This window comes from Heterodontus francisci, chromosome 5, assembly GCF_036365525.1.
Source record: "Heterodontus francisci isolate sHetFra1 chromosome 5, sHetFra1.hap1, whole genome shotgun sequence".
In the NCBI taxonomy this organism is placed as follows: domain Eukaryota; kingdom Metazoa; phylum Chordata; class Chondrichthyes; order Heterodontiformes; family Heterodontidae; genus Heterodontus; species Heterodontus francisci.
The window spans coordinates 134,028,428-134,050,496 of NC_090375.1; the positions used below are offsets into that span (position 1 = coordinate 134,028,428).

Sequence of the window (22,069 nt, forward strand, 5' to 3'; positions counted from 1 at the left end):
ATGTGCAGTTTGTGTAATGTATCCCGGCAGTAAATTATCACTTACTTTTAAGGTTCAAAGAAGGATCCCTGGTAAGGCAATGGAAGGTGTCAGGCCCCTGACGCCGAGATGGTTTAACTAAACCGACAGACCTTTACAAATGGTACGAGTGCAGTCGTAGACAAATTAACAGGACAGACTATTAATTAATAAGAGCTTCTTATGCAACAAACGCGATACAGAAAGATTTGTGACTCCCTCGCAGGACTGGACGTAAGGATTTTTCAAAACTGATAACGAAATCAAAGTAGGTCTCGAAAAACGACTATTGCAGGATGGCAGCCGCATTGCAAACCACTTAAGTGTCGGAATTAAATGCCCACATTACCCGTGATATAGTGGCGCTTGAATATCGATATGTCTGAAAGTGTAACGGCAGTATCGATCGAGCATTGTGTGAGATATAGCAGCGGGAAATTGAGATAGCTGCACTGTTGCTTTTTAATAAGTCAGGGTTACTCCGAGTAGGAAGTACAGAGACTGAAAACTCTTGCAGAAAGGATTTTGAAAGATCGAAATCAAACTGCAAACGGTTTGCGGATACGTATACTTTGCAAAGATGCATGCGTTGTTACAGTGTTATAATCCTGCTGGTTTATAGTGAGCGATCAAGCGATTGTCATTGACTGGAACAGGCGAGACTTCCCAAGTTAGTTCCCTTTTTTGATTTGAAAAATGTTTATTCACTATTCACAGCCACTGCTGACACTGGATCTACACAATTGTTTACAAAAGTAAAATAAATGGATAATCCAACCGAAACCTTGTCTTGTTCTCGTCTCTTGGGGCGTTTGCCTTTAAGTGAAGTTGTGCTTTTGTATAGGTCTTTTTATTTAACTCCGAATTTGCAGACTTTTTTGTACACAGTACAGCTCGTGGTCTCTCCGAAATGCGAGCAATTCTAGCGGCTTGGCGAAGATTGATGAAAGAAATCTGAATGTTGAACTACACACCTGACCTCAGGGCAACCAAGTTATTTTAACGTGCAACATTTTTTCGTCCCTGCGGTGGGGCCGCTTCATCTTTACAAGATAATGGAGACAAAGCTGTAGAGCAAGCTAGCGGCAAGGTTAGTGCCTAGGTAACGTTGCATAATATACCTGCAAATGCATCCATCCCAAGTTGTTCGCACTTAAAAGCTACTGAAATGGATCGAACCGGGCAGGTGCAGTATTTACCAGCTCTCTTGAGTTTCTTCAACCAAAACTCTATAAATGTATTTTTTTTATTGAACACACGTTTATAAAATGTGTACACGGGTTTTAGGTCGGTGTCACATTCTTCACCCGGAGTGTAGTCGAAAATGTGTTACTTTTAGTTAGCGTGTAAATGATCGGAGTTCAAAGAGTCTGCTGGCTCTTTCTTCACTCAATCATTTTCACATTCTCTCCCTATTTATCTCTTTCTATCTGGCACTCTGTCTCTGATTCCTTCAGTCTTCCCGTCTCTACCTATCTATGGGACTGAAGATATAAACGAGACGCGTCGAGAACTTCAGAGTCTCACTGTGGGCCAGTTTTGCTGGGGTCATGGTGTATGTTAGGGCTGGCACCGCTGTGGAGGCGCTGCAGAGTCTGTGTTTAGTCAGCACTGTGTGAATCCAATCAGGATCTCCAGTTTTCCAGTGAATTGTGTTCAAGGCGCTGCCTCCTCTCAAATAGCCCAGCAGAGAGCAGAGAGACGCACTCTACCACCCAGCACCTAGACACACTGGTCTTAAGACACACTGGACTTCTACAAACACCTAACTGATGGCAAACCACTATTAGGTCGGCACGTTCTTTCCACACTCTTTTCAGATGTTGAACTGCCAGGTTCAAGTGTAGAATGACGGTTGTGACAGTACTTGGATGTTTTGTGGTTATTTATCGTGCGTTTAGTTCTTATCTATTATAGTTCTTATCTCGGAGTTATCTTACTCTAGTCTGGCGTAACCTAAGACATATTACTTACTGTTCGTTTTGGGCCTATCTCTATCGATGTGTGGTTTCTGTAATTTCTGACGAACTTATCTTTAGAAGCCTCAGTGCTTTCGCTACTATGGAAATCTAATTACTTTCGAGTTTGCGAGTTGCAGATTTGTCTCGATCAGTTCCGTCGAGGTATCTAGTCATTAACAGGGGCTTCGAAGGACAGGTCAAGCCGTATTTAATGTAGTGCCTACGTTAATATCATTTTATAAATTTATATAGTCAAATGACGTTGTGTTGGGGCAACGGCGTTAAACGCCAGAGACAAGGTCGCAGCATGTTTCGTCACACGCTTGTTTTGTGGACTCGGTTAGGAAGGAAAGCGTATGATTTTTTAAACCTAAAACTTAAACGCAGAGTTTGCGATGGTTCAGATTGGTGTCGTGTAAAAATCAATGTCTGTGAACCAGGTGGGTAAAGCGTACAACGATGAATGGAAAAGTTTGTGTTGCATTATGTTGCTATATCGTACATTCTCTCGGTCTCCCTTAGTCTTATGGGGATTTCCACTTTCCACTGCTTCATGTTCAAGCCGTCTAACCTCCGATTAAAAATATGGGGGGGCGGGGGTGGGGGTGATTTTTCGGCCTATAACGAATCGACGGTCGCCGGCTGTTTTACGATCACTGTACAGTTTGTTAAAGAACAACAAAAGGATTATATTAGCTATCTAATGTAAAGTTAATAAATGTAGAGTCCCACGCTGTATCAGAGAGTCAATACAGTCAGAGCCAAATTTTACACGTAAAATGGCACTGTCTGGTTGACTTGATGTTTGTGGAGAAGTACGACTGGCTTCTGGCTGACTTCGTGCCCAGCTGTTATATGCCACCAACTTCTGCATTTCTTAAGGACACTTTAAAGTAGTCGATTTAAACCAGGTGTGATAGCCAAGATAATTTGTTATTTCTGACATTAAACTGGGCATTTTCACTTTCCAGTAACCATGTATCTTGTTTTAGTTTTTATTTTATTCCTATTTTGAACACCAGTAATCTCTTCATACCGGGACTAATTTAAAAGGCCATGACTAACTAGTTCATGGTCACAATCCATTCTGCAATTTTGAGAGAAAATTAATCCCATTGAAAAGTGGTTGAAAGTGAAGCACTTTTGGGACTGTAGATTTCATCATTCGGCGCAACTGCATAAAGTAACTGCCCAAAGGAGGTACGCTGTAAGTTACCTAGAATGCATTTTAGAAATCAGTAGGTCAATGATTCTTCGACTCTAACCGTTTTATCAAATGACATTGTGTTGAAAAAGAACAGACACGCCAAATTGCCCGACCGTTTGTTTTTAAAAGATTTTTAAGTGTCTGATACTATTGTTCCTTTTGTCTGGCGGGCGACAGCACGATAATAGGAGACTTGAGTTAATTTAATTAACAACTAACTCGAGAATGGCTGTCTTGCTCTGTGTGTTTTTCTTTCCCCCCCCCCCCCCCTCTCTGTATTGATGCCCCCCACCCCCTCCCTCTCTCTCTCTCTGTATTGATTCTTTACACTGACTGTGTATTTCTTTTGGGCTGATCTCCAGGACCGCATTTTGGCGTTTGGATTTCTCAGAACCTGGATGGACGTGAATGAATCCGACTGGTCAAACGTGGCAAAACACCTAACGTCAAACGGGTTAAGCTCGCCGGCTGGCCAGCCTTACCTAAAGTTTGCTGGTCGCCACCACAGTGGAGAGGGAAGCTTGGGATCAGAAGAAAGCTTGAGATTAGCGGGATCCTCGGTTACCAATCTGGACACTGAAAGGAGCCACCTTCTGCAGGGGAGGTCAGTAGACGCCTACGTCCCCTTTGGCCACAGCTCGGAAGAGCTCGCAACATTTATTACGGATCTGGATCAAACAGGCAAACTGTTTCTGTCCAGAGGAATAAAGAGGGAATTTGTGACACATCCATCTATTGAAATGTACCAAAGTTTGCCTGTGGCAGCTGCCCAGGGTCCGAGTACCTACCCTCACGATGTTGCTAACAACTTCATGCACTCCAGTACAAGTTCTCCGGTCTATGTTCCTACCACCAGGGTTAGCTCCATGATCCAGAGCATCCCCTATCTCCAGGGCAGCGGATCGAGCCAACAGAGTCACCCCGTTACTAACCACTCGGCCTGGACTCAGCCTGCAACAGAAAGCTCAACCTATAGCTCTAGCAGCCCGCACCATATGGTTTCCAGCAGATTCTCCTTCTCCCCGAGCCCACCAATTTCAAACGGAGCTGCTCGAGATTCCGGCTACAGTAACAGTCTGAATATCAATGGCAGAGATCAGTACACTAGCCCTTTGGCCAGGCCTCTTAATGGATCTTATCCCAGCCCTTACACTTCTTACGTTGGGCCACAGTTGACTTCGGCTTGGACAGCAGCAGGGTCTTTTGAAAACTCAATGCTGCATAGCTTGCAGAGCAGACCTACAACTATACCTGTCCGGGGACCCAATGGAGGTAAGTCAACCCTCTCAGTGTTTCAAAACCACCCGTGTGTAACTTTAGTATTGAAGCTTGCGGTCATTTACGTGTCAAATCACCTTTGATCTACGGTCGTGGGCTTGTTTACAGCCTGAAATTGTGTTCTAGTTCTTTGACTTCAAAAATCTTGCAAACTTTATAATTGGTTGTGTTACGCTTGTCTGTAAAATCAGTTCCTAATGCGAATACAAGCCTCTCACTGCATTCTCGGGTTTGTCAGGAATTTTTGCTTTGCGTTTAATAGTAATCCACAATATTATGAACGAAAGTCTTTCGTTTTATTATTATTTTAACACTTGGTGTAGTCTGAGGGAAAAGCTAGAAATCTCAGGCGTTCTACAATATGTGATTGTTAATTAGCCAATGTTCTCGGGCAACAAATATCCTTTAATCAACAGTAAACAGTGGTATGAAAGTACAAGCCAAAATCAAGAAGAATCAATATGTAGCGGATATAATCAGAACAAAATGGGAGCTTTAGAACTTGGGAGATCAGTTCACTTATTGTGTATTCGTTCAGTACGAATGACCTGATTAGCATCTAGTAGTATAAATTGAGCAGTTATAAATTATTACGTATCAAACTTTGTTAACATTTAAGTACATTCAGGACAAAAAGTAGAAGATAAAACATTTTGTTATTCAGGTGCGATTAAATCTAACTCATAGACTATCAAAGGCAATAGGACAGAAAAAGAAACATCATCAGGTGACATATCCGTTGACATCCAATAATATTGAAATACGCAACTGGTAAACGTACAGAAACTAAAGCACTTCCCAGTCAGTACATTAAAATGAATTGGTGAAATTACATGCCAAGCAACCAGATGCTGTCAATTCACGTTAGGTAAATACACCAGGTACCAGCCTATTGCATGTATGTAGCAGGATTGTTTCCTTTCTGATAAATTCACAATGACATTGCCTCACAACTCTCATTCCAGTATATTTGTAAGGGAAGATTTTCGCTCTTTAACTCTGTAGTAATTCTATTTTGGTGGATAACATGCGTAAGTAATAAAAGTCATGTAACACCATTTAAAAATGTAACGGTTTGCGAACGCTCAAAATGCATATTCTGGTAAGCGAAATAAAACGGTAAACATAAGAACTTTAGATTTTGACTTAGTGAAGAGCTATCTTCTTGTATCTGGTAACCACTGAATTGCCTGTGCAATGATACTTCATTCAGTCTTCAATCATCGTCAGTGTATCGTATGCTGGAATTATTACTAAATTAGACTGCAGTATCTTTTATATTATTCAACAGTTTTGGAAATGTGGATGTATTGATGGTCGAAAACTCAGCAAATGCATACATGGGTGAAGTAAATTGTATCTGGCATACACATGTGTACAATACGCACACATAAATTCTAAATCTGTTTTCTAGTCCACCAAATAGTAGCGAAATAATCCGAAAATTATGTTGCAGCTCTGGTTATTATCTTTTTGTGCTTTTAAAACCATCTTATTTCTTTGCATGATCATGTGGGATTCTAAACTCAAAACAAGTTGGACCTGCAGATCCCCTTGTTTTAATTTGCCAAATGATTGTAAAGTGGTATGAGCATCGGGCAATCTTGGTAAACGAAATCCTAAACGCTGTGTAATTTCTCAGTCATATTCTAGTGAGATCGGCACACTTTTGACAATGGGAAACAATAAGATTTGGATCGGAAAATGAGGTCTCAAGGGAGACAAAAGTAAATAGTCAGCGACGTCTAACCTTGGTAATCTTAAAGCAAATGCCAATTTATTGGGAATAAAAACAGAAAGTGCTGGAAATACTCAGCAGGTCTGGCAGCATCTGTGGAAAGAGAAGCAGAGTTAACATTTCAGGTCTGATACCTTCCATCAGAACGGGAATTTATCGGGAATGGTTCTAAAATTGCTCTTATTTATTAGTAACATAACTATGTCATTATATTAAAACGAATAAAAATTCCACCCCTTTGCCAAAGATAACAACCAGTAGATAAAGGTACATAAACGTAAGAACTTCGACGTATATTAGATAACAAATGCTTTCATTTTCCTCATGTAATCTTATATGATAATTTCATTGAATTCATAATTTCTTCATCTCTAAATATTAAAGAGCAAGTCCCAACGGATCACATGTTTTTTCCCCTGAGGATTGTTTACTGAAAGTAGCAATTTCCTTTTCCTGATCCCTTCATTGGCCAACATTGAAAAGTGATCTAATACTATAACTAGCCCCTCTTGAGTCTGTGTAACCCTTTCTCTCCGAACATATTTTGTTCACTGTTTTTAATTTAATATGAATAGTGACAAAAATCGAGGTAAGATGTAGAATACTCAACCATTCGTCTAGTAATTTGCGAAATTGAGAAACTAAGCTTTAGAGATGGAAATATCGCCGTTTGAAGTAACTTATTGAAATAATGGGCACGTTTTAGTGGTCAAAGGAGAACGGTTCAGCTTTGAGTTCAGTTGCTAATTTTTAGAATCATTTTGGTTGATCTCATTACGATGTTCCTTTTTGCACTTAAGATGCAAAACTTTTTTTTAACATCAAGAGTCCATCGATCCAAATTCAAAAATCAAATAGCCTGCAATCCGGAACCCCTTGCGCTCAATAGGATTTTGGAGAACAAGTCGCAGCAACAAAATATAAGTATTTCTTAAACAAATAGGAATGGATAGAACGAAATTATGTCACATTCCTGGCGAGCGGTCAATTACACATTTTTTGTGTTGCAATATCGACCTCATAGGCCAAAGGAATGGCATGCAGAGGGATGCAAAGAGCAGAGGTGCTTTTATGGAAATCGTTTTTTTTAATTCCCATTTAGCGAAAAATTGCATAGAACGGACCTACTGCTTAGGTCAAACCGCAAATCCAAGAATAACGTTTAATTTAATCCACACGCCCCTATTAGTGCCATTAGTCATTCTTATCTTGTCTGACCAGATTTAAATGGATAAAATGACTTTTAGAAGGCAATGACATAGTGGTTTGCAGTAAAGACAATTTTTTAAACATCAATCGCAATGGCTAAATATGAACTCAGAAGTGATAGATTTAAACATTTGTAAAGATCTAAAGTACATCAGACAGATATTACCCTTTTGATATTCCTCAATGGATATTCTACAGTTCATTTACAAGTGCTCTCTGTATATTGGAATTGTACTGCATTCACTAAAGATTATTGTTTCGGCTTCCTTTCTGATTTTATTGATATCTGTGAGCAAGTCTCCCTTCTGTTTGCACAGAGTCACAGGAGAAAACCAGTTGAACTCAAATATGTGCAGATCAAAAATCTGTTTAGGGCGTAAATCGGAGTCTGAGCTGAATCCGAATCAAGCCAAATAAATGTCAATCCCTACTCGTTCAAACAGTTCACAATTGAAACTGTTTAAAAGAACAGTAATTAGATTGGCAATCTTACTTTCAGAAGTTACCCGTTACCACTTAAATTACAAGTTTGAACTTTAAAGTTAAAGATTCGTAATTTTTCGCAAAGAAAGCGAATGTTGCCAAAAATCCAATTTTATCTGTAACTGATCGTCATTAGCCCAGCTAAATTAACAAAAAAAAAGACAGATCTTTTTTGCAGCTTAAATTACAGTTTGTGGTAACATCCCGCGATAGGTCTCTGGTCATTTTTACAGAATACGACATTGTATGTTTACATGATTTATACGGGGATAGCGTTTTACAAATTCATATTGCAGATCGAGGAGCACGTTATGTTACTAAAAGTTTTAAACACTATATTCAATGACCCTTTTAAAGCATGGGAGCACAAAATGGTTCCATTTAGCAAAATTCTCTCCAATAAGGGAGCTGCATTTTTGGATTAATTGTGAGTAATTTTAAGAGATGGAGGTATACAAGTTGTGACCTAGTTTACTCCAATTTTTAATTTACTAATTATGAACACCATCAATGGATGTGTAATCGAACAATTTGGAATGACAACGAATTTTTACCCCGGCCTGTGTGTCGCTTTGTAGCGACGTGGCAAGTGGGTTCGGAAAGGTGTCGCCTGGGTTGGTTTATTTTTTTTTAGCGAAATCGGAAGCGTCTTTCTTCCCAGGCTTTCGTGGAATTATGACTTGCTGCATACAGTTTTTTTTAAAGTCTGCAAAAATGAAACCAAATCATACGTTTCTACAAAATGCGATCCAAAATGCGCGCTGTGTGTGCTCATGTGACCTATTTTGCTTTTGAAATATAAATGCCGTCGAAAGGTCCAATAACACTAACTAATCTCTAAAATCGCTTATTACAACACAAGCGACACACTTGCAATTTTCTGGTCGCGTATTTGAATGTTGAGCTAACAATGAATTCTTAATATTTCATCGTCAGATTGGAATAATGTGACTTTTCTGTGCAGTGAGGCAGGTTGATGCTGCCTGACCTGTTGAGCATTTCAGCACTTTCTGTTTATTTCAGATTTCCAGCATCCGCGGTATTTTACCGTTTCTATTTATCTAATAATCTTCACTATTGTGTCACATACAGCCGAAAGGGCGAGAATAAGGGCTTCAATGTCAACTCGCAGCATTTGCTAATGCATGTGGACGTTAATTTAATAGCTCACTTTGGAGACACATTTTCGTTGTTACATCTCTTCACTTAATTACAACCGCAGGGTAAATGGTGCTAAATCAATTAACTTTTTAACAACCCGCAAAGTAAACCGTTCTGCTGTAGACACTACATTGCAACTTGTTAGCAGGCAGCGTTTATGTAGCAACTGCTGAGAAATATAAAAATGGGTTAATTCTCTCCTCTGGCTGCTTTGATGTTTGTTGCTGCAGTGATCAGGCCTGGAGACATAGTCTGAAGTAATTCCTTGTGTATACTTGAAGGCTACATCTAAAACTTCTCAACATTTTTGCAGCGCCCCTTTTCCAAGACCTGACGTCTCTCCGTGTTTCCATTGGTCAATTTCAAGAGAGACATGATTAAAAGATATTGAAGGAAGATAAAAAAAAAGGCGTGCTTCTAAATATTTTATCATAATTTTGAAATGCACGGATAATTAGCAAGTGATTTTAATCAAACGATTTCAAAGGCACAGTGTTATTAGGTAACACACTTGTTTTGAAAAGGTTACTTCGTTTATGAATCCCACGAGGATTCCCTGTAGCATCCATCATCATTATTAACTGGGACAATTGTAGGAAGGTCCAGCCGTCTTATTTGATGGCATTATAGCGTTATTGATTTATAACCCGAGGCTGTAGGTCGTGCTCTTCTATATGGACGGAGAAAAGTGCGGAAAATGCGCGTTCTTTCATTTGAAAACAACCAGACAAGAGATGGCCTAGGTGTAGCTTCCCAATAGGGTGCGGAATGAGGGGCAGGGGCGCTAATGTTTTATTTCATTTCGTACAGAACAGCTATATTTTTAATTTGGCACACAGTATACTGGTCATGTGAACGATTCTAGCTCTCTTACATTGACAACAAAAACAGAAATTGTTAGAAATACAGGTTAACGGTTCAGATGTAAACCTTGGTCCGAATCCAAATATCTACACCGTATATACAAGGAGGAAAAAGTGAAACTACTTTCTGGAAATGTGCCAATCTCTGTTACCTCAAAAGGCTGCACAGAATAACAGTTTAAAATAGAAACCCTCCAACAAGTGCAAACAATGCGCTGCTACTGAACAAAATGGTCACGCTATAGGCTTGTATTTTATCAGAACTCTTTGTGGCGTCTAGTCCTCTCTCTTTGATGTATCTAAGTAGTAATCAATGAAATAATAACAGAAAATGCTGCAAACACTCAGCAGGCCAGGCAGCAGTGGAGAGGGAAACAAAACTTTTATTTAAGAATTCCAGCATCTGCAGTATTTTATCTTTCTAGTGGTCTGTATATAGATGTACATCATAGGGTTTTATTATTGGACCATTTTTCATTCAAAAGTTTTTGTCCCTAATTATTTATGCAAATATATTTTCTCAAACATCGTGTTACCTATTTCTGAATATTAAAAAAAACTGGTAAAAACCCAACCTCCAGCTAACAACGGACGAAAAGTTTTAATTAAGCAACACGTCTTATGTTCTCTTGGAATGCGTTTTTGGGATTAGATTTTTTTTACTGACTAGTAGAGGGGCACATGTTTTCCGGAAAAAGGGGAAAAATGCTTCAACAAGAATGAGATTAATTTTAGGTTTCCAAAGAGATATTATTGAGTCTAGCCACTATCCTTAACAACCTTATTGGGGCTGGATGTTTATCCAACTTTGAAAGCTTCACTATAGTATACATTTAGAGAAACACAACTTTGTGTGTCCATCTGATAGATATAGTTTACAGTTCCATCACCCTGTTTCCAGTGACTGCATTAACATAAAGGAAGTTTTTAGTCAGCATTGAACCTCTGGTTTTACTACAAATCATGGGGTAATACCGGAAGAGCAAATTGATAACAAATTATGAGTAGCCACTAATATAACAAGAAACTCTCCCGTTTGCTTAAAATGATTCGGATAAACCGAAGACACTAAACAGCGGAATGAGTCAATCCGGTAGAGAGAACATGAAATGTTTATCTTTTTGGGGTTACTTATTTTAAACATGCCTATATTTTGATAACTGCTCAGATAACTCGCCTAGATGTCAAGCGTTTTCTTTGAGTGTGCAGGGTGACAAAAATAACAGCATAACTGTGGAGTCAGGTATTCCGCAGTTCACCCGAGCAAGCGTTGAGAAATCACCACTCGTAGGCATTCGGAAACTGTTTGGAATTCGCACTCGGTGTGGTATAACTCCAGTCAGGTGCCAGGCCACGTTTTAAAAATGTCCAAGCAGTCTTTTTTCAGTAAGCATGGGCATTCATTAGGGAAATTTAAGATATATATCCCCCCCTGCAATTAGGCTATCGGATATTTATAGTGGGTTCCTCTGAAATTCCTCTAGGCGATTTTACTGGAGAAAAGAATCCATTAATTTTAAGGGGGCTGTCACCTTCACTAAAACAGTGGAGTGAGGAACTTCAGACGAATGTGTTCACCATCTATTCAGTGTTTGTCAATTAACAGAATTTTAACCCTAGAACACGATTCTTTTTGTTACTCTAAGCAAGGCTGCTGTTTTCGATAATCATATTAAGGCAAATCCAACCTTTACTCTTCAGTGTGCTGGTCAATTCTTCAAAAATAAACACCTCACTTTTTGGGAAGGACCCTGATACATTGAGGCAATTTGAACAAATATACTGAAAATAGAATTAATGTTGAAACTCAAGAATTAGACATTAAAATAGCGATTTTATTTTCCATTTAAACGGATAACAAATATAAATCTTGGAAATGCATTTCCTTAGGTAGTTTTCATTTATTAAAATTAAAACGTATACAAAAATTATATATATATATATATGATCCAACATTACATATTCTCTCTACCTGATTATAGTAATAACCTTTTACGGATCACTCAAAATGCGAACTTCACAAGATCTAGTAAACTATGAGGAGGGCATGGATATTGATTCAGTCGAACCTTGCTGTACTCTTCTTTGATAAATTATTTCTGCGCGGTTATTTCTTTAAATAACTTGGATTTTTTATTTTTGTGTGTCTGGATGACAGAACTGTTGGAAGAGCTGTCCGAAGCCCGGGAGTGTGTCAACTGTGGCTCCATGTCCACTCCCCTGTGGCGGCGCGACGGCACTGGTCATTACCTGTGCAACGCCTGCGGTTTGTACCATAAGATGAACGGACTCAGCCGACCTCTTATCAAACCTCAGAAGAGAATGGTAAGCGGCTTATGTAACCCCGCCAGTTCAATCCAGATACAGCAGGTACTACTGATAAGTATGCATGATAACTTGTTTCTGCAAGGCAACAATGCCTCCACCAATATGGTGGACGGCTTAAGTAACTGTTAATCAGAAAAAATGGCATTTTTCTCCTTTAGTTTTCGGGATTTGTTGTTGAATGACGCACTAGACTCTCTCGCGATCCAATCAGTATTTTCACAGGATGATTTAAAAGATCCTGTTGTGATTGTGAAGTACAGCATCTACTGTATTACTCAAACACATAAACATGATCCAGCCCTGACGTTTATTTATCAACTGGGCCTTTTCTCTAACACAGGGTTTTCCCTGTGTCGAATATGTAGTCATAATCCCAGTACTCATTACCGTGCCATTATTAGTATTATAGTTTAATAATAATAAATAAAATGAAATGTATCAAATGTATTAATCCAATTAATGTTTTCCATGATTTGTTTGTTTTCTTCTTGTTGATGTTTTCTAAAATTCCAGTTTGTTCACACAAAAACTCAGCGCTGAAAGAATGTTTTAGGGATATTATAAAATTGTTCCCTATGTGGATAAATGGGGAAAACTTCAAATGCTACCAGTCTAAAATAAAAACAGTATTTGCTGGAAATATACAACAGGCCTGCTAGTACCTTTGAAACTTCTCTTGTTAGAACAGAATTGTGTGTGGGACCTCGCTCCCTTGAATTCTCCTTCTAATTCTAATTTTAGATGCAGCCGGGCAATATAATTGTGCATTTCAACGCTTCTCTTTAATCAACGAGGCCAATCAGCCTTCAAATAACCCGAAACCAATAGACATTTAACTTGAAATTGAATTAATTTCAATTATACTGTAACCAGGAAGAAATAAAAATAGAAAGATGTGATTTGCTCAATAGAAGTCCAGCACGGATTGATGTACATTGTTCTGTTGCTGATGCTATTAAATATGTATGCCACAATGTGACATTTGTGCGCGGCCTACTGTACCAAGGGAGTGTAGTGGGAAATAAAGCAAAGCGCAGAAGATGAAACAAAAACTATTGTGCATCTGGCAAGTGCAAACAAGGCGCCAAGTTTTTATCTGATCATCACCTTTATTGCATCTTTTCTCCCCCGTTAACAGCGAGAAACTTTTTAAAGAGTGTTAATTAGTTTTTTTTCCCCCTGGACTGACGGTACCCCTTTTAAACTGCTGTGTTAAAAAAAAACAGCGTTAAAGTCTTTTAAATCTGGGGGAGTACTGTTGGTGAGATAAATGGACACGGTGGGGCTTAGATAAAGCGACAGAGAATACTCTTGTGTCTGAATTAATAAGGGACGACAGCCTTTGTTAAGTCAAAAATGGGGACCGAAGACAGGAATAAGGCACAACACAGCAGTGAATTCCAACCATCTTGCCCAGGGAGTGAATGGGTAGTGGTCATTTTCCATGATTAGGGTTAGGGGTTGCAGTGAGACTTCAGAGAACATTTTGCTCCGATACATTACTGCAACACGATGACATTTTATTTTAGGTTTATTGTAAGATAAATCACAGTATGTATCTAAATGGCAACGTCGATATTTTTAAAAAAACAATGCAATTTAAAATGTTGAAACTTTATGTACAATTAAGCGTCGACCCACCCCATTCTTCATAACTAAACTTTGAACTTCCACCCAACACTGTTGAACTATGGATTTTCCAGTTAATGATGCTCTTGATATGATGCAATTCAGAAGGTGGGGTGGGGCGGGGGTGGAGGGGAACGGAGGCTTAACTCTGGAACTCAAACCAGTTTAATAATTTACTCTAGTCTGCAGCCAGCAAATCGAGATAAAAGATACCTGGGCTGCAATTGCAAACTGTAAGTGTATGAATTATTCTAGTCTTCCTGGCTGCTAAAGGGTGAGATTATTAGTCCACTTGGGCACTAGTCTTTTAATATGATCTCTCATTAGATTGAATAATATCCAAATTGATATATTGTCAGGTTTCAGAAACCACCGTTTACTATGGCCGTTAATACTCCCCTGGCCTTTCATTGCATTTATTTACTTTCATTTCCCCATCAGACGGGGTCACTGAGTGGGGAGATTTATAGCAGTTGGGTATTTTAACAAGAAGGCCACTAAAAAGAAGGAAGTAACCAGCAAGGTGTCCAAATAAAAGGAATAAAGCTCTTACTTCATCTATTCAACGAAGCTTAATCTGCTGATCTTTTAAAAATTGTTCTAACTGCTTCAAATATTGCACAGTAAGATTAAGCTATATCTGAATACCTTTGTTGTATGTACCCTGCATAGACTAATCTGAGGTTGCATAAAATAAACTACTTGTTATTTACTTTCACCTCAATCTGTTTCATCTCTTCCACACCATGCACTGAAGAATTAGTTTTTCTCTGCAATGGCCAGTGGGTGCACATCTTCTGCTGTCAGCTGCAGTCCTACAGTAGTACTCTTAAAGCAGTACGAGCTAACAGAACTAAATTAAAGTATTATTATGGAGCACCAGGAAAATTATCTCGGGCCAGCATCTGAACAGTACGATCTGAGTTTTGCCATGTTCAATTTACACTCAGGCCATACCTCAAATAAAAATCAGCCATAAAGGGAGCTGGTTTACAAGCACATGTGCAGTGATCTGCTCCCAGATAAGATGTGCATCTGCATGTAGTCCTGCTACAGGAAATATGACCACTGTGAAGAAAATCTAATTGCAGGGCATGGACACTTTTTCAACTTGGTTTTGTACTGGACTGGTCTGAAGTCCAGGAAGTGTGAGGCTATCTCCCAGAGATGGTCTCATGCCTCTTTGCTAAATGAGCTTGGGAGTCAGATTGAAAATAGTTTCTGTTGTTTTTGTAGTGGTAGTACAATAGCATCTCTTTACTGCTGACTTCAAACCACTCTCAACTCAGGGGAAAACATTGAATTCAGCATGTGTTGTTAAACACGTTGATCGAGTTCCACTAACAGCTGTCTGTCCTGTTGATGGCTTAACACTGGCCCAACTGGAGCAGTGCATTCTTACAACAAGCACAATGAATTTGATTTTTTTTACCTCACCTTTCCAATTGCATTGTTTTTGCACTGCAAATTCTTAGAAATGCAAATTGATAATGGTGTGGCAATGCTAACAGGGCTTTGGGACCTTGTGAACATTGGGTCTAATGATTTATCTTCTTAACCAATGAAATTTAAGGATAGGGAAAGAAACTGAGTGAATGACAGGGAAAGAAATAGGGTGAATTTGAGTCAAATACAGAGTACAGATACAGAAAAAGAAATAAAGAGAGGGGAGGAAAAAGATTAAAAAGAGGAGGAAAGGAGAAGTAAGATAAAAAAAAATTGAGCGTTAAAAAAAAAACTAAGAACAATTTACTACCTGAGGAAGTCGTGTAGTTTTATTATTCCTTTTCTGGGCCTTCAAGGTGGAGTGGCATGTCAGGACCATAAATCATATCATTAACCGGGTACTATGACATGAATTACTCTCTCTGAATGTCTGCGGTGACATTTGTATTTACAGCACACATCTAGTAATTTCATGATACCCAATGGGGAAGCTCATGACGAGATGGTTATTTTCAGGAGCTGGCAAGGTTAATGGTGAAGCAGTACAAATTGTCCGGCAATTTGTAGTGAATGGGAACTGATGATTTATCTCTTCCTCACCCAAAATTGCTGTGCTTTTTACGCACTAATAATGGCATGTGTTGTGAACCAGCCATCACTTTTCCAGCAATTTCTGGGCCACCAAAACATAAATGTGATCTATTTAGCCACCTAGGAGTATTTCAACTTTTACTCTAAAGTACAATATGCTGACATGCCTGTTGGTTGAGTTTTACTGTAGCCAGTGTGAAGATGAAATAGGGTGAGATTGCCTGTTGGGGGGGGACTACCATCTGCAGCCAAAGCCTGAACTTGAACCATTTTGGCTATATTGTGCATTCTGTGTTGCTGCAATGCCAAAACAATACAACTACTCTATAATACAGTCATAAAATTCATCAATGGAAATTGAGTTGAAGTTAACTTTTGATAATAATCCAAGGAGCAAAGCTTTCCTTCCTTTCTATATTCTCTGTGCATTTCATTGATGTAGATATTTTCTTATACATAGCTGTGGTGAAAAATTGCCCTATGACCAATTTGGGTCTGGCATAAATACTTGATAGCATTTTTAAAATATGCCTCAGATTAATTATCTGTCACCAGCAGTATTCACTGGTAATCTGGAACATGCAGCAAAAGTGTCCCATACTGAAGTGTAACTCAGATTTAAAAACTAATAATAATGTAAGCATGGTCCTAAATTATGAAGTGTTTGATACATTGTAATTCCAGTGCAAGGAATGGAAACAAACGCTTGGTATAACTTGCCTATGGTTTGTCTTCAACCTTACTAGTGGAATAAAAAGCTTATGAAATATTTCCACATGTAGTGCCTATTATGTTAGTGTTGCACAATGTATGGATACATTTAGAAAAGTTTGCATCAGCCTTGTTGTTACCCCACCTCCTTCTTCTGGATATACATAAATTGTCTAAATTAGAAAATATTTCTAAGTTTTGGTTTTGCTTCACTAGATTGCATTTTGTAGCCAATTTCTGAGCAATTTTGTAAGTCCAAAGCGATAATATTAACTATAAGCAATTATCACTATATTACAATTATAATTATAACCTTCAATTATTTATGCATAATGATTATGATTGTCTGTTTATTTGTGCATCATTCTTTTACAGTCTTCATCCAGACGGATTGGCCTGGCTTGTGCCAACTGTCACACAACCACCACCACTTTATGGCGCAGGAATGCAGAAGGCGAGCCAGTTTGCAATGCTTGTGGGCTTTACATGAAACTTCATGGGGTACGTTATCTTGTTCCTTCCACTGGTGACCAATTTACTATAGATACCAAGAGTCCTCCACCTTGGAAGAATTTTTAGGAACTCACTCTAGATAGAATCAAGTTTTTGCTGTTCACCACCAGACATGTAAACTGTGTAATGATCGTGTCTCATCTGTTGAAAATACAAATAAATTAATTTGTTTTGAAATAGTTAACCATATACCTCAGATACTAATAACATCAAGGGAAAAAGAAAATCTTTTTTATTGACTTGTTTGGCTCCTGTTGGAGACATCCATGCTCTAGATTCTATTATTTTATATCGCATCTAATTGTTGAAAATTAAACAGATAATATTACTTTATATGTAACAATGAAATATAGTTAATTTATTAACATAAATCTATGTAATTATTTAAGCATTATACATATTATAGACTGCTAAAATGAAAATCTTTCAGTTTAAAATGGTTGATTATTTTATTTCTTAGTTGGTTATTACACAATCCGTTGCAGTTTAAAAACATATTTTCATTTATACCAATAGGTACCACGGCCTCTGGCAATGAAGAAAGAAGGAATCCAGACTCGAAAAAGAAAACCTAAGAATTTAAACAAGTCCAAGAACACTTCAAGTGAGTCTGAGATTACTAGTTGAAAGGATCTTGAAAATAAGTATAGAATACCACCTTCAACAAGATGACTGACTGGCTGACAAAATATTTTGCAGGCACAAGCAATACAGTCACAATGACTCCAACGTCCTCATCGTCTTCGACATCCAATCAGGAGGAGATACCCAGAGTGAAAAGCGGCTCACCCCCTAGCCAGAGCACAGTCGCAGCTTCAGGGGTGAGTTTCTCACAGCTAACCATTTTTGTTTCTATGCCGCATCATTAGCACTGAATACCTTTTCAGAAGTTCTCCAAACTGCCAGAAATTTTTGGTCATGTAAACAAAAAGGTGGATTTCTGAGACCTTAATAATACATGCAAGCAAAAGAAAATTATTTTGAAATGTTTTTTCCATGGGCAGAAGGCTTTGTGCAAAAGATCCTTGGGGTTGCTTTGATAACTTTTTGGGGGAGTAACCATTTCAAATTTATAAAGCCACAATAAACTGCTCAAATTTGGAGAGTGTACTAAGTTGTTGAGGCAGTCAAGGACCTACAAAATGAGATAGATAAAAATCTGTAAGTGGCCAGAAAGTGACTGATTAAATTTAATATAATAAATGTAACGTACAGCACATTGTAAACAAAAATGGCATGAAGAATTAATGGTGTTTCAAGTAGCTAAGGTAAATTGGAAAAATTGGCTTTGGCAGAAGCAGCTTTAAGCATTACATAGAATTTACAGCACAGAAACAGGACATTGAGCTCAATGAATCTATGCTGGTATTTATTCTCCATATTAGTCTCTTCCCATCTTACTTCATCTCACCCTTTCAACATATCTCAACCTATAACATGTCTAGTCAATGCCACGCAGCAATCAGAAAAATAGTAGAATGGCCAACTATATTGCTAAACTAGTTGAGTATAAATTGACAGATGCCATGCTCAAACTGTAGTTTTGCAATCTGAAATCCTGAGAGAAAATTAGTTAAGAGTAAAAGATGGTGCAGGCAGTCTTGATTTTGACATAGTGATGATGCAGGGAGGAGGTGGAAGTATGTGTAGGGTGGTGGATTTGAAATTTTGGGGGAACAAGCAACAAAAGTTCAGAGCAGCAAGGTCTGTAATAGCTTAGTGTGTATAGTGAGATAGAAATGAGAAATGTTATGATGAGGAGGGAATCATAGAAAGTTTACAGCACAGAAAGAGGCCACTTGGCCCATCGTGTTTGCGCCGGCCCCCCAAAAAAGAACCATCCAGCCTAATCCCACCTTACAGCACTTTCAGGTAGTAAATTCACCCTTTGGGTGAATTATTTTTCCTCATCTCCCCTCTAATCCTTCTACCAATCACTTTAAATATGTATCCCCTAGTCACTGGCCTCTCTGCTAAGGTAAATAGGCCCTTCACATCCACTCTATCCAGACCCCTCACAATTTTGTACATTTCAATCAAATCTCCCTCAGTCTTCTTTGTTCCAAGGAGAACAACCCCAGCCTATCCAATCTTTCCTCATAGCTGCAATTTTCCAGTTCTGGCAACATCCTCGTAAATTTCCTCTGTACCCTCTTAGTGCAATTACATCCTTTCTGTAATGAGGTGACCAGAATTGCACACAGTACTCAAGTTGTGACCTAACTAATGTTTTATATAGTTCCAGCATAACCTTCCGACTCTTATATTCTATAGCTCGGCAAATAAAGGAAAGGGTTCCATATGTCTTCTTAACCACCTTATCGACCTGTCCGGCTACCTTCAGACATCTATGGACACTCACTCCAAGGTCCCTCACTTTCTGTACATCTGTCTGTGTCCCAATTCCCCAAAAGCACCATGTGCATTATCTTCAGTTTTGGTCAGGAAAGCATAGAGAGAGTAAAGGCAAAAGTCTTGGAATCATTTAAGAGACAACTGGATGTTGTGATTGGCAGATATTAGGTTTTTCTAGATGCTTTGGCTGATGGCCTCCCTCATCTGTATTTATCTTGTGATCTTTTGTTCTTCTGATTCCTTTCAGTAGCAAGGATAAGAAATCAACTTTTCAGGAAACCACATGGTTTTATAATGTGGCCAAATAGTTTAGCGCAAGTTTTGGGACATGTTTGATCTATAGGGATAAGTATAGAAAGACATCAGATTAATTGTTCGACTTTATTAGCTAATTTTCGTGTTCTGTTAGTTCACATGGGCAGAACAGTTAATCACCATTTTCAGAAAGGGCAAGGTTCAGATCGTCTCTGTCCTGCACGCTTGCAAAATTTCTTTTTGGGGGAATGTTTGAAAAAGGAAGAGACTTCTTACTTCTTAAGTAATTTCATGTACAACTAAATTTATGACTTGTAAGAGAGTTTGCTGCTACTGAGTGATCTTACACCTGAGAAGAACTAATGAAATTTTTTCTGTTATTTTTTCCATCGAATACTAGTTAAGTGATGTAACTATTTAATCTTTAGGTGTACTCATATACCCTGGTCTTCAAAAAAGAAATGAAGCTTTGACTGAACAGTATAAGTCCTGCCCCTCACTAACTGATTTTGTATTTCTCTTTGAAGCCAAGCATATTTGTCTGGTTATTTGTCATAGCATGACAAGCCACTGAGCTTTGATGTAATCTAATGCTTTTGCTAATCTTTGTTGACTAGTCTGTCTTAGCAATGTGAGGCCAAGGAGAAAGCAGCAGCCCAAAAAGCAGTGCACTTAAGTTTTCAGAATAAGAGTTGGGCTATGCAGGAGTAAAACTAAGCTCTGTATCTGAGATTTATGATTTTGTCAGATAGGAGTGGTGTGGCACTATGATACTGAAAGACTTAACATCCCTCCCTTGAGTGTATATACAACATATATATTATATATATTAAGTTATCATGCCCTCAACATTTTTAAAATTTTCAGATGTTTTGCCAATTAAAGAAGAAAAATAATCACAAGCGTTAAAAATGACAGAGTGGACAAAATATTCCTAGTTTTTACAAGCTTTGATTGAAGAGGCAATTTGCCAACCTTTTTCTTACTCCTTTCTCTCTACTGACTCCAACTTTGCAGGATTATCAACCCTTCCAGCAGCCAATGTGGACTGATGATGAACAGCTCCATGGAGTCAGATAACAGCACATCTCTGAACATAATTTCTTCCCTATCTCCAAGGAAAGGCACATCCTCCAGCAGCCATTAAAGCTGCCTGTTTATTTTGGATCCATTTAGTTTTATTTAACAAAAAGCTGTAATGAGTACTTTCAGAATACAGATGATCCAGATGCCAAAATGCATGTGAAGAAATAGCTGAGGCATGTTCGACACTGTAGTCAAGAGTAATCTGACATTACCTAATTTCGCCAATGTGACCAATGGAAACGAGCGTCCCACATTACTGTTCCAATTTGTTCTTACAACGATTCTGAAGGAACCAAATTATGTTTGAAATGAGACTCTGATGTTGAAGGTTAGTCAATACAATGCAAATTCTGAAAGTTCCCATTGTAGTCATTGACTTCATACTGGTCAATGTTTTTGAAACAGGGTAACAAGCGGATGTATTCTTCCACATTTTAACAACTTCATTGTACAAAACGAAATGCAAATAGCATTGCAACAATCAGTATTACATCAAAATGGTTCAAAATTAAACAACCTTCTAGCAATGAATGTAAACCTTCTAAGTTAATGGTACTTACGTAATTTAAAAATGATAGCTAAGTCAGTATCTGCAACAGGATATTTTATTCATTTTCTGTGTTTTAAGAATCATCCGTATAGTCTTTTTGGTAGTTTGGGAAAAGAAACATTATGTTAAGAACAAATTTCCTCTCAGGTAAATTCGTTATTGCATTACATTTTGTAAGTTTTGTAAAAAAAAACCCCACAAAAATATCACCTCGCTATAGGTTAAATATATGCAAGACGAAATGAAATGCAAACTTTACTACCTATGTGATGAAATGTAAATATTTTTCTGAAACAATTGTCCGAGGATTGTTTGGCTTTGATAATGCAAAGTGTATAAAAAAGACAAACTGGTGTTTAGGCCAGTTCATGCATTTTTAAAGGTGTATGTCATTGCTTGTATTGTTATTTGTTTCTTGAAAACAGATTAAAAGGTGTCTTTTTCGAAAATATTATTGGTGGTTTACTTTGTAATTCATTGTTTAATAACCAGTTATAAACAGTTTTCCATAAAATGTGTAATGATCCTATCAGATTTTTGACAAAGGCCTATAAGAACAATTGTGTTTTTTGTGTTTGTGTTTTATTAAGAAATATCATAGGTAGATGAAGGAGTCATGCTATATTCAAATGCATGTATTTTCGAGGCAATCACGGTTCATCAACTCTAATTTGTGTTATTATTTGA

The 22,069-nt window shown here is 38.1% G+C and overlaps 1 protein-coding gene across 6 annotated transcripts; it reads left to right on the forward strand.

Moving 5' to 3' along the window:
• The first annotated feature begins 1,026 nt into the window (after positions 1–1,026).
• gata6 (GATA binding protein 6) lies at positions 1,027–21,833 on the forward strand. Of its 6 annotated transcripts, none has more exons than XM_068032147.1 (7): positions 1,027–1,108; positions 3,549–4,458; positions 12,077–12,288; positions 16,999–17,124; positions 17,653–17,740; positions 17,836–17,957; positions 20,764–21,833. In XM_068032147.1, the coding sequence occupies exons 2-7, from the start codon at positions 3,585–3,587 to the stop codon at positions 20,824–20,826; spliced, it is 1,485 nt and encodes a 494-aa protein (XP_067888248.1). In that variant the 5' UTR covers positions 1,027–1,108; positions 3,549–3,584; the 3' UTR covers positions 20,827–21,833. The 6 variants fall into 6 exon arrangements, with proteins under 6 accessions (XP_067888248.1, XP_067888246.1, XP_067888249.1 ...); XM_068032145.1 differs by lacking the exon at positions 1,027–1,108 and adding an exon at positions 1,689–1,808; XM_068032148.1 differs by lacking the exon at positions 1,027–1,108 and adding an exon at positions 1,860–1,909.
• Positions 21,834–22,069: the final 236 nt, after the last annotated feature.